This window comes from Enhydra lutris, unplaced genomic scaffold (assembly GCF_002288905.1).
Source record: "Enhydra lutris kenyoni isolate GAN:26980312 unplaced genomic scaffold, ASM228890v2 scaffoldscaffold40, whole genome shotgun sequence".
Lineage (NCBI taxonomy): Eukaryota > Metazoa > Chordata > Mammalia > Carnivora > Mustelidae > Enhydra > Enhydra lutris.
Genome location: NW_019154124.1, coordinates 3,910,727 through 3,924,342, shown reverse-complemented (window position 1 = coordinate 3,924,342; position 13,616 = coordinate 3,910,727). Strand labels below are relative to the sequence as shown.

General features: G+C 41.9%; 1 protein-coding gene across 2 annotated transcripts in view; it reads right to left on the bottom strand.

Moving 5' to 3' along the window:
* LOC111155333 (pseudouridylate synthase 7 (putative)) overlaps positions 1 to 13,616 on the bottom strand; it is a 57,960-nt gene that overhangs the window by 16,419 nt on the left and 27,925 nt on the right. For both annotated transcript variants that reach the window (XM_022515483.1, XM_022515482.1), the window contains 2 exons: positions 1,196 to 1,324; positions 429 to 554 (listed from right to left, as the gene is read on the bottom strand). In XM_022515483.1, coding sequence (XP_022371191.1) covers positions 429 to 554; positions 1,196 to 1,324 — 255 coding nt within the window. The remainder of the gene's footprint in view (positions 1 to 428; positions 555 to 1,195; positions 1,325 to 13,616) is intronic.

Below are 13,616 nucleotides of genomic sequence, written 5' to 3'. Positions count from 1 at the left end.
CTTTAAGGTTGGGGAAAGTGCAGATGAAAATTTAATAAACTGGAAGGCACTTGTAAAAAGAGATCACAAACTGTATCATCTTTGTCAGGCTACCCAACAGCTTATTGTACTGAGCCAAGATTTACCTGTAAAAAAGCAACTAAAAATAGAATTCCTAGATGAGTTATCCCAGATGAGAGAAAAACTTACCTTCCAAATTATATCCTTTTCAACAGTGATTTAATTTTTTATTATTATTTTTATATCAATTTGTATTATCTTAAAACACAACAAAAATTAGAAGGATTCTACAGATCAGCTGATGAGACATACTGGTTCACTCAGCCCAGACATGAATGATTAAGAACAACAGCAACAAAAAAAAAAAAACCTTTCTTCTTTTTCCAAGTGAGCTCTTTCAGACAGAAGTTAAGAAATTAAATACGCACCTTCCAACCTGATATGTGGGGACAGCGGTAGTTCCAAATCTTTGCATCCCATAGTAGTTAATAAATCCAATCTCCTTGAGAGAGTTCATAGCTTGCTGAACTTGGTCATCAGTTCCTGTTATATTTCTGCAAGGGCCCAAGTTACCCAGAGAAAAAAATGGAGTCAAACACATTCAGGGATGCCTATCATCAATGATATGGCTTGGCTTTGTGCCTTTCCCTTATCCCCTGCAGCTTTCTCTCCACCTGCTGAGGACTCTGTGCTTTTTTTAAAAAACGGTGGTGAAATACATATAACATTAAATTGACCATTTTGGCCATTTTTAAGTACACCGACAATGTTGTGCAACATTCCCCACTATCTACTTCCTGAACTTCCCACTCTTCCCAAACTGAAACTTTGGACCCACTAAACAATAGCTTCCAAGTCCCCATCTTAGACTCCCCGCCTTCTACTTTCTGTGTCTGTGAATTTGCCCATCCTAGCTACTGCCTATAAGCAGAAGCATAGGCTCTCCATCTCTTAATACCGTGTCTGAAGCACATGGCTCCTTTCCAAAGGAGGTGCTGAGTTTTGAGAGGTGAGGGGGTGTTGGTACAATTCTCCAGCACTATTTGCTCTTCCAGCCCTATGAGGCTCTGCTGGGCCTTCCCTCACTGCCACACCTGCTAGAACCAGCTCACCTGGATTAATAACTATTCCGAACAGATGTGAGGGGGTCCAGGGGGACCCTCTCTGGTTTGCACTCCTACCTGCAGGTCTTTACCTGAGGACAACTGTGAAGTGATTCCCTTGAAGCTCTCCCAGTTTCAGAGGGTTTTTCTGATAGCTGAAATTCCCCAGCTTAAAGTTCATCAAACACTTGTTCAAGTGGGCAAGTCTTTGAGCGGTTATTCTAAAAAATATAAAAAAGGAACACAAAGAGGATCATGAAATACTGCCTGAAGGGGCGCCTGGGTGGCTCAGTCATTAAGCGTCTGCCTTTGGCTCAGGTCATGATCCCAGCGTCCTGGGATCAATCTCCCCATAAAGCTCCTGTACAGCAGGAAGCTTGCCTCTCCCCTTTCCCACCCTCCCTGCTTGTATTCCCTCTCCCTGTCTCTCTGTCAAATAAATAAAATAAAATAAAATAAAATAAAATAAAAAGAAATACTGCCTGAATGAAATAGTCTTGGGCACCCTGCTACAGGAAACAACAGCTAGAAATAAGACCGCACCAAGTTATGAGGAGCAGAAACACAGGCAAGTGGGCTGAGCATTTTTCATTTCCCTCTGGATTGTTCCTTCAGCAAAATGATGCTGGTTTGATATTACTGGATAGATTAGCCTGGGCCACATTTATATTCATAAAGCCTACTGTGATTTATGTGTAATGGAACAATCATATATGTAAAATTTGCTACATTTTGTGAGAGGGAAGGGGATAATAACAGAGAGCAATCCCTTAGTCCTATTTTCATCTATCAGAAAAAATACTGTGATCTTAAGAAAACTTGAAAATGTACAGAGAAAAGAAAATCTGCTAATATTTAACTTTGCATTTCCTCCCATTCTTTTTTTTCAAACATATTATATAGATAGAGATAAAGATGGCATTCTACTACAAATGTGTACCTTGCTATCATTTAAAAGGTGTAAGAATGGGGTACCTGGGTGGTTCAGTTGGTTAAGTGTCTGCCTTCAGCTCAGGTTGTGATCCCGGGGTCCTGGCATCAAGCCCCAGGACGATGATTGTAAAAGGAGTTCTCCCTCTCCCTCTGCTCTCTCTCAAAAAAAAAATCTTTAAAAGGTATAAGGAAATTTTCATGAAAATTCCTTAACTTCTTTAATAGTAATTTACATAGAAAAACAAACACAGAACTGAAAAACCGATGTCCTCTCTCTATCCCTCAACACCTCTCCTCATCAGCAGCCCATGTTAACAGGTTTTGTTTTTTTTTTTAAGATTTTATTTAGTTGAAAGATAGAGATCACAAGCGGGCAGAGAGGTAGGCAGAGAGAGAGGGGGAAGCAGGCTCCCTGCCGAGCAGAGTGCCCAATGCGGGGCTTGATCCCAGGACCCTGGGATCATGACCTGAGCTGAAGGCAGAGGCTTAACCCACTGAGCCACCCAGGTGCCCCAACAGTTTCTTGTGCATCCTTCCAGAAACACTTTCTGTATAAAGAGGCATAGGTGTATCCACAGTCTCCTCCCTTTTTGGAATTTTTTGGTAAGATCTTTACATGTTGTATATATGGAAAAATACAAGACTCGTTAAGTGTTCTGCTCGATGAATTTTCACCAAGTGAACTCAACCATGTAACTAGCACCCAGATTTTCCCCTCTTTTGTTACATTATAAATTGTTCAGCACTTTTTTTTTTAAGATTTATTTATTTTTAGAGAGAGTGAGTCTGTGTGTGAGCAGGGTAAGAGGCGGAGGGAAAGGGGAAGCAGACTCCCCGCTCAGTGGGGAGCCCAATGCGGGGGCTTAATCTCCGGAGCAGGAGATTATGACCTGAGCTAAAATCAAGAGTCGATGCTTAACCAAGCCACCGAGGTGCCTAGCATCTTGGCTTTCTTCCACTTAAAAATGCGTATCTGAGATGCGCTTTATCCACACGGTACTTCCGAGGTTGCTGCATTCTTTGCCCAGGTGCACGGGATGGCTGTTGTCCTGCCTATTCAATCCTCTATCTGACCCCCATTGGTGTACATTTAAACGACCTAACTTTTGCTATCACAAACAATTCTACAGCAAACATCCTTACACATACGTCTTTGTGTGCATCTATACAGATGCATCCTCGGAATAAATTCCTTGATGTGGGAGGTACGGATTTTAAATTTTAATCCCTACTGCCCTCCAAAGAAGTTTTAGCAACTCATGCTCACACTATTAACATATGAGTGCCTATTGCCTCATCCTTGTGTCTCCTGCCAGGGCCTATTATGAACCTTTTTGAGGTCTGCCAGACTGTTAAAAAAATATCTAACCTTGGTTTTTATTTGCACACTTCCTCTTATGAGGTTAAACATTTCTATATATGTTGGTTGTGAACTGCCTGTTTGTCCTGTTACTTTTTTTTTTTTTAAACATATTTTGGATTGTTATTATTTTTCTTTCTGTTTTCAGAGTAAAGAAATCTGTCCTTTACCACATACTTTGTAAATATTTTTTTTTTAAAGATTTTATTTATTTATTTGACAGACAGAGATCACAAGTAGGCAGAGAGGCAGGCAGAGAGAGAGGAAGGGAAGCAGGCTCCCTGCTGAGCAGAGAGCCCGATGCGGGACTCGATCCCAGGACCCTGGGATCATGACCTGAGCTGAAGGCAGCGGCTTAACCCACTGAGCCACCCAGGCGCCCCATACTTTGTAAATATTATCTCCCATTTTGTGAGTTTGTTTATTTAAATATTTTATTTATTTATTCAACAGAGAGATAGACAGCACAAGTAGGCAGAACGTCAGGGAGAGGGAGAAGCATGCCCCCTGCCAAGCAGAGCGCCTGATGTGGGGCTTGATCCCAGGACCCTGGGATCATGACCAGAGCCTAAAGCAGTTGCTTAACCAACAGACATCCAGACATCCCTAGTTTATTTCTTTTCATAAAAAGATTTTATTTGTTGGGCGCCTAGGTGGCTCAGTTGGTTAAGCGGCTGCCTTCGGCTCAGGTCATGACCCGGGAGTCCCGGGATCGAATCCCACAAAAGGCTCCCTGCTTGGTGGGGAGTCTGCTTCTCCCTCTGACCTCTCATGCGTGCTCTCTCTTATTCTCTATCTCTCTCAAATAAATAAAAAAAAAAATCTTAAAAAAAAACAAAAGATTTTATTTATTTCAGAGAGAGAGAGAGAGAGCATGAGCTGGGGGGAGAAACAAAGGGAGAGCTGAGCAAGGAGCCCAATGTGGGACACAATCCCGGGACCCTGGGATCATGAGTTGCGCCAAAGGCAGACACTTAACTGACTGAGCCACCCAGGTGCCCTGAATCTAGTTTATTTATAGTAATTTATACATTAGAAAATCTCTCCCTACCTGTTTTATTAAAAAAAAAAAATTCAGAGCTGGAGAAAAATGGCAACATTGTAACCTTGTACGTTCTAAGAGATTTACCAACTGTTAACTCCCTCCCCTTTTATAAGTCTCTCTCTAATCTAGGAACCTGCACACGTACACACACATGCATACACAAAGACACACATGTGAAATCTAAATACTTTACTGAATGATTCTGAGTTAGTTGCAGACATCACACCTTAACCCTAGTGACCCCTGTGTGTGTATCCTTGACCGCTACCCATGCGGGTCCTGGTCAGGAAGCCCAACATGAATTTGACACTACTGTTAGGCAGTCCACACCCACACTTACCCAGTTACCCGATAAAATCATTTCAATTTTTTTAAAGCTCCCTGAATTCAGGATCTAACCAAGGACTGCATCTGCCGTCATGATGTCCGGTTAGCGTCTACTAAGCTGTGTGCATCAGCCCAGCCTTTTGGTTTCTGCTGGTATCTGACTTTTGGCAGAATCTAGGCCAGCTGTCCCACACTGTGCCTTTACATTCGGATTTGTCTGATTGTTTCCTCGTGATCCGACTCAGATAAACACATTATTTAGGTGATGCTATGACCTTTTCAGCAGATCCCAGCAAAAGGCAACAGTGTTCAGTTTGTCCATCACTGATGGTGATAAATTTAATCACTGCGTTAGGATGGTACGTGCTAGGGTTTTCTACTGTAAAGGGACCTTCCCCCTTCCCTAATCCTTAGGATTATTCTGTTCCTCAGTCTTTCATCTGCCTGTCCAGGTACCCCAGGAGTCTTACTGCCTGAAGCAAACACTGGTGTGTTAATGGGAGGAAGAGTGTTTTACTCGATCTACCATTCCTCCTGCCTTAGGTGGCATTCTTCTGTAAACAAGGGACTATAGAGCAGAATTTTAGTTATGTTCATGAATTTTTTTTTTGTTCTAAATAGTTCTGAGATTTAGGGTTGCCTGAATGGTTCAGTCAGTTGAGCATTCGCCTTCAGCTCAGGTTGTAGGATTGAGCCCCATGTCGGGCTCCCTGCTCAGCGGGGAGTTTGCTTCTCCCTCTCTGCTCACTCGCTCTGTCAAATAAATAAAATCTTGAAAAAAAGAATAGTACTAAAAAAAAAAATTAAAAAAAAAAAAAAGAATAGTACTGAGGTTTAAGACATACTCAGGGTATCCCTAGCCAGAGAGGTTTTTCGTTTTTGTTTTTAAATGTTTCCCAAGCGTAGAATACTTCTACCGTTTTTTGTTTTGTTTTCAGGAAAAAGGACACTTTTCTTTTTTTCCTTTTGATTATGGTAGTGATTCCTTTTTATCACACTTCACTTAGAGCAGGCCATGCGCTCACCAACACACTGACCTTCACTGCTGGGTTTTCTAAGTTCACAGCAGGTCGGTCGTGGAGAAAAGAAAAGACCTTGGGGCACTGCTGCCCAGGGGCTTTGTGTGGGAGTGTCCGTTGCTCCTTCCCCAGTCTGCCTGTGATGCCAAAAGTGGGTTCCTTACAATGGAGGGGAATATAGGACAGGTCCTGCTGACTTGGGGAGGCTTTCCTGCTCTCGCTACCCCCCCCCCCCCGGCTTTAAATCATGGTGTCTCCTCACCCTAAGCAACAAGGAGGTAAAGGAAAGGGGGAAAGTGTTTTTCACACATAAACTGGCAACCGTGTCAGCAGCTACTCAGTGGCGTGGACTCCACATTTTAAATTAACAGTATCACACATGCCTTTCTGCTTTATGGCCTTTTATTTTTTTAAGATTTTATTTATCTGACAGAGAGAGACACAGCGAGAGAGGGACCACAAGCAGGGGGAGTGAGAGAGGGAGAAGCAGGCTTCCCACTGAGCAGGGAGCCCGATGCAAGGCTCAATCCCAGTACCCTGGGATCATGACCTGAGCTGAAGGCAGATGCTTAATGACTGAGCCACCCAGGTGCCCCTTTTATGGCCTTCTAAAGAGGCCAACTGTGGAGTAAAAAAAACTGCACCAAGGACCTGACTACAAAAAAAAAAAAATATGTATTTATATGTATCCATGGGCAGTGATACTGTGGCTGGTGCTGCTTTGTAACCGGTTTTGTTACTCTCTGGCAGAGCCGAGTCACAGCTCTGGAAGCCATTCGCAGTGATCACCTTCTTTACTTCAAACAAAAGTTTTCTTTGTGTGAAGAAAAAAAAAATCTGACAACGATTAGGGAAGGGGGAAGGTCCCTTTACAGTAGAAAACCCTAGCACATACCATCCTAACCCAGTGATTAAATTTATCACCATCAGTGATGGACAAAGCATTGCCACTTTACCCACTCAGTGAAGACAGACAAAAGTCATCAATGATTATTTTGTACTTTTTTTATGTTTAAATTTTTGATTCACCTAGAATTTATTTAGACTAGGGAACAGAGGTAAAGAGCCAATTTTTTTTCCCAGATGGCTATTCAGTTATCTCAACAACATTCATTGACTCAGACATTTTTTTCCTCTGATCTTTTATTTTTTTTAAATTTTACTTATTTATTTATTTGACAAAGAGAGAGAGAGAATGTGCAAGCGCACAAGCAGGGGGAGTGGGAGAGGGAGAAGCAGGCTTCCCACTGAGCAGGGAGCCCGATGCAGGACTCAATCCCAGGACCCTGGGATCATGACCTGAGCTGAAGGCAGACGCTTCACCAACTGGGCCACCCAGGCACCTCCCTCTGCTGATTTTAAATGCTACTTTGAATACACAGTAAATTTGTGGATGGATTTGGGTCCCTAATTATTCTACTAATTTATGTGCCAAGATCAAATTGCTTTAATTGTGAAATTTCTATATGCTTTAATATATACAAAGGTTAATCCCCCTTTGGTTAGTGACTTCTTCCAGAATTTTTTTTTATAGCTAGTTTTCATCTTAAGTTTCCTACATTAACTTTATGATTAACTTAGTTAAACAATACCATTCTATTGCTATTCTCACTAGTAGTAGCACAAATTTATACACTTATTCAATAAGAAAAGACATTTATATGGACCCAAGAACAGGTTGTATCATTCATTCATTCAGTTCTTTTACATCTCTCAACAGTATTTAAAAATTTTCTTCATAAAAATCATATATATATATATATATATAAACATATATATATATATATGTTTCTAGGTATGTTCTTTTTCTCCTTGTGTAAAAAACTTCTTTTCCATTATAATTTCCATTAAGATATTGTCTTCATATTACGTTTCGTCTCTTTCTTCCTTCCTTTTAAAGATTTTATTTATTTGACAGAGAAAGACACAGTGAGAGAGGGAACACAGCAAGGGCAGTGCAAGAGGAAGAAGCAGGCTTCCCGCTGAGCAGGGAGCCCGATGCAGGGCTCAATCCCAGTATCTGGGGATCATGACCTGAGCTGAAGGCAGACTCTTAACAACTGAGCCACTGAGGCGTCCCTATATTAATCTTTCTTATCTTGTATAACTTTCAGTCAACTCCTTTGAGTAGAAATAATCATTTATGACAAAAACTGCAATTTGGCCACCACCCTTCTAATTTTTACAACACTTACTTCTTAAAATTTTTTTAAAGATCTTTTTATTAATGTCTAGGGGTGCCTGGGTGGCTCAGTGGGTTAAGCCTCTGTCTGCGGCTCAAGTCATGATCCCAGGGTCCTGGGATCCAGCCCTGCATTGGGCTGCCTGCTCAGCGGGGGGCCTGCTTCCTCTCCACCCCCTGCCTGCCTCTCTGCCTACTTGGGATCTCTGTCAAATAAATAAATAAAATAATAATAATTTAAATTTAATTTAATTAATATAAATAATTATTTATTATTTATATTAATTAATTAAATTATATTTTATTTATATTTAATTTATAAATATAATTAATTATATTTATATTAATTATTAATTATTAATTTAAATTAAATTTAATTAAATAAAATTTAAATAAATAATTTAAAAATTTTAAAAAATTAAAAAAATAATAATAATTTTGTTTGTACTATAGTTTGTCAAGAACAACAACAAAAATAGTGGTAATAGTGTGGTCATCCTTATTTATTTTTCTCCTGACTCTAAATGACATGCTTCTGGTATTTCCCCAATAAATAAGACACTGGCTTTTCATTTGAGATTTTCATATTTTGTCATGTTACAGTATTTTTATATTGTTATGACAACTTGCATCTCTACTTTAGTAAAAAGGGTTTTTGTTTTTTTAGAAATAATCTAACATGGGGCGCCTGGGTGGCTCAGTCGACTGACTGTCTACCTTCAGCTCAGGTCATGATTTCAGGGTCCTGGGATCAAGCCTCTGGTCAGAGCTCCCTGATCATCGAGAGCCTGCTTCTCCCTCTCCTTTTGTCCCTCCCCCTGCTTATGCTTTCTGTCAATAATAAAACCTTAAAAAAAAAAAAAAGACTCTAACATGGTCAAAAACAATGCACCAATTAAAATTCATCTATTTTAACCATTCTATCAAGATTCTCCAATTTGGGCCATTTGGGTTGTTCACAATTTTTCAAAATCACAAATAATGCTGCATGGTACCTCATTGTGCATAAGATGGTTTCTGACTTTCTCTAAGTTCAGATTTCCTCTGAAAAGACATCTACTCTGAGAACTACAACAACAAAGGGTGTTTGTGCTTCACCTTGGGGAACAATACACCTGACACTCTGGACTGGTTTTCAGCCCTAGTCCTGGAGCTCATTCCTGCTGTCAGGAGCCACATTCTGGCTTTGGCCTGAAAATGCAGGCGCTGGATGGGCGTGTGCGTCTGGCTGTGGAGCCCGCGCACCGGGCCAGCACGAAAGGCCGAGCTCTGCCCCGGAGTGCCCGGTCCACAACACCCAAAGCAGCTCGTCACGGAAGCCGCCCTGCACAGTGTGCGTCTCCGCCCGCCTGAAGTCCCAACGTCCCAGGAAGAACTGACAGGCAAACTCTGTCATAGCCTTAGTTAAAAACATGCTGTCTACTGAATCCAACTGTTTAAAATTCATCTATATAATACCAGCTTGCTAATTCATCTCACAGAACTCTTTTTCTTTCCTGAAAATTTCCCTATACTTCCTAAAGATACGCAATCATCTCTTTGCTGCATATCAATCAGTTTGTTTCCCAGCTCAACATGTGCAAAAGCAGCCTGACCAAATTTCTTGAGGAAAAAAATCCATCACTGCACCATTAATTAATATAAAACACAGGAAGCTAGAGAGAAAAACTGGGAAATGGGCAAAGCTCCTAGTCCAGTACCCTTCCTCACCACATCCAATACGAGGACCAAACAGCATAAAGCAAAGCTCGTGCAGCCTTGGGCCAGTGGCAGGTCCAGGAGGAAAGGACACCAGGTCCTTATCTGCATACATATGCAGACAGTGGTGGGACCACAGGGCATAAATTAGTCCAGGACTTACATCCCAAGGAGTCCAGGAAGCAGAGATCAGGAGGAACAGAGGGGAACAAGGATGACAGAACTCCTCTTTGGTCATAACTGCTGTTGTAGAAACGAGCAAGATACTTAAGAGGGAAGAAGTAATCAAGCACCTGGCAGCTCTGGAGAGACTCTGGAGAGTACTCCCTGGAAGCCATGTGAGTACCTGACGGCTCCGCTGTTTTCTCTCTTTTTGAGATAAAATTAATATAACCTAAAATTTATCACTTTAACCATTATAAAGTATACAATTCAGCAGTTTTTAGTACATTCACAGTGTTGTGCAACTGTTACCACTATCTAATCCAAAAACATTTCCATCACCCCCCAAAAAACCCTACACCTATTAATCCCATTTCCTCTCCCGGCAGCCCCTAGCAACCACTCATGCACTCTGTCTCTATACGTTTCCCTATTACGGACGTTTCACATAAACATAATCATATATGTGGCCTTTTTTGTCTGACTTCTTTTATTTAGCATCACATTTTTAAGATTGATCCATGTTGAGTGCCTGGGTGGCTCACTGGGTTAAGTGTCTGCCTTCAGCTCAGGTCATGATCAGAAGGTCTTGGGATCAAGCCCCGCATCTGTCCCGGGTGGGGATGGGGTGGGTCCCTGTTCAGCGGGGAGCCTGCTTCTCCCTCTGCCCCTTCCCCCACTCATGCTTGCTCTCTCTCTCAAATAAATAAAAAACATCTTAAAAAAAAGGTTCCTCCATATTGTAATATGTATCAGTACTTCGTTCCTTTATATGGCTGAAGCATACTCCATTACCTCTTCCTGAATACACAAGAGACACATATTTCTGAATCCCACTGGCACAGCAGAAAGCAAGAGGTATACTCATGGATGGGCGTTCCATGAGCAGAGGTGGAATGGGGTTGACAGTATCTTCCTGATACTGTTCACAGTTTTAATTCTGATGATCTTGGATAGAGCTCTATGGTTTTAAATTCATAGCGAATTCTGTGACTAACTTGGGACTACTAAAAATCTCACTTTTAAACATCAGGAGCCAACCTAAGCAACACGTTGCACAAAAAGCCTTTACTAACAAAGCCAGTGAAACACTGGCCCAGGCTCAGAAAGGAGACTGGCAGGAAGAGACAGGAAAAGAAACAAATCATTCTGAATGGGGCTGTTCCTGCTGGAGATCCTGTTAAAATTACGAGGTGGCTGGAGAGTTACATGAAGCTGAAAAGAAATGCTGCTTACTCCCAAGAATGGGCGATTCAGCAATAATCAAGACCCCTGCGTGGCAGAGTAGGGTTATCCTGTGTACTCGTTCTCACGGGAAAGGCCACCCTGTCCGGCCCCGGGGATCCATTAAGCCAACGAAGGGTGTCACCTGCATCCGCGAGATAAGTGCTATGTGCCTTCCAAAGGCCAACACTTAGGTGTCTAATATAGTTTCTTACTAAGTCAACAGGAAGATGAGAAAAGCAGCAAAAGGCTCTGAAGACAAAGCCGCATTGTGATCAAGTGTGACACCTGGTGGCTGACCAAGAAGAGAAAGAAATACCTTCACTCCAAATATTCAAAGATTTCACATCATGTAACACAATATAAAATAATGAGATGCCATTTTTTGACCCTCAGATTAGTAAAGGATTAAAAAAAAAAAAAGAAAACCATAACACGTGTTAGGGAGGATTCTGGGGAAGCAGAATAAAGGTGTAAATGGTACCACCTTTCCACAGGGCAATTAGGCTTTGCTGTCAAAAGAAACTGTAGAGGGGCACCTGGGTGGCTCAGTGGGTTAAAGCCTCTGCTTTTGGCTCAGGTCAAGATCCCAGGGTCCTGGGATCAAGCCCCGCATTCGGCTCTCTGCTTGGCAGGGAGCCTGCTTCCCTACCTTTCTCTCCGCCTGCCTCTCTGCCTACTTGTGATCTGTCTGTCCAATAAATAAATAAAATCTTAAAAAAAAAAGAAAGAAAGAAAAGAAACTGTAGAGTTTCACATTTCCTTTAAGTCAGAATTCTGCTACTAAGTTTTTTTTGTTTTGTTTTGTTTTTTAAGATTTTATTTCTTTATTCGATAGAGAGAAAGTGCACAAGCAGGAGGAGCAGCAGGGATAGGGAGAAGCAGACTCTCTGCTGAGTAGGGAGCCTGACACAGGGCTCGATCCCAGTATCCCAAGATCATGACCTGAGCTGTAAGCAGATGCTTAACCCACTGAGCCACCCAGGCGCCCTTCTCTGCTAAGTTTATCTTAATGAAGTCTTCACAGATGTTTGCCAAGATTTAGCTACCAATATGTCTCTAATGGAATTGCTTATAATAGCAAGAAATGGGAAACAATGTCAACATCAGAAATTAGGGTTCGCCATATTTTACGTATCTTTTGCCATGTACTAAAAGGGAAAGATGTACATCATTTACTGTTCACAAGAACACATCTTATATAAATATTTTGGTTCACAGGGAAAAAAAGAGTCCCCCACAAAAAAACACACCAAGCTGTGAACAAGGCAATCTCTGAAGGAGTACAATTATGGCAGAACTTTCATCTTCCACCCCATTCCTTCTGGGAGGAAAATAAAACAACTAACTAAATTACTTAATTTTTAAAAGATATTATTTTTAAGTAATCTCCACACCCAGCATGAGGCTCGAACTCACAACCCGGAGATCAAGAGTCACACGCTCTACTGACTAAGCTAGCCAGTCGCTTGTGAACTTATGATTTTTTTTTTTAAGATTTATTTATTTGACACAGAGAGAGAGAGAGAGAGATCACAAGTAGGCAGAGAAGTAGGCAGGGGGTAGTGGGGGGAAGCAGGCTCCCCGCTGAGCAGAAAGCCCGATGCAGGGTTCAATGCAGGACAAGACTAGGGCCTGAGCTAAAGGCAGAGGCCCAACCCACTGAGCCACCAGGTGCCCCTATTATGATTTTTTCTAACTTATTTTTTAATTTTGGTGAAAAAATTTGCAGAACCAGCCGGACAGCATAGGAGTTGACTACAATGATAGTTTAGATACAGAGGACAGAAACACCAGAGTCTTTGAGCCACTGCTGCTCCCCCGAACCCTTCAGAGTTTCTGGCTAGCCCAGTGGCCCCACTACCGGCAGAAGCAGTTTCAAATCTTCCCACTCTTTTCAAGATCCCTCCCCCAATCCTGCCCCCTGCACTCTCAGCAGATGACTCCACATTCTGCATCACAGGACGAAAAAGAACAGGCCATCACGCAGGAACATTTTTAGGTGTCTCCTGCTGTTCTTGCAAACACGTCAAGATTCCCACAAACCTTAGTGGAGTCATGGAGAGATGTTCTTCGCTTTTTCATGACCACATCACGCCTCCCTCCCGAAGTCAAGGAGGAAAAGGGCTGCAAAACCATTAGGATGCAACCAGATGCTTAAACCCGACACCATTTCATGTGAATCAGAATAGTCATGGGAAAGCAGCAGACTATAGGGGACCGTGGGGTAAAGAGGAGAGGTCGCCTCAAATTCTTCATGAAAAGATAAGGGAGTTACAAATAAATGCACATATTTAAGTGGGGACAGCAAGCACAGATGACTTCATTTATCATTACAGTATAATTAACGTGTGGTAAACTGTACATATTCAAAATGTACAAGATTTACCACGTGAATAAGCCCATGAAACCATTACCACATTCAAGATAATGAACACACGCATAACCCTCAGAAGTTTCCTCCTGCCCCTTTATTTCTCCCTCCCACCACTCCTTACCTCGGGGTGGGGGCGGTGATGGTGTGTGTGTATCTGACTTCACATGGCTATAAACTCGGCGAGAG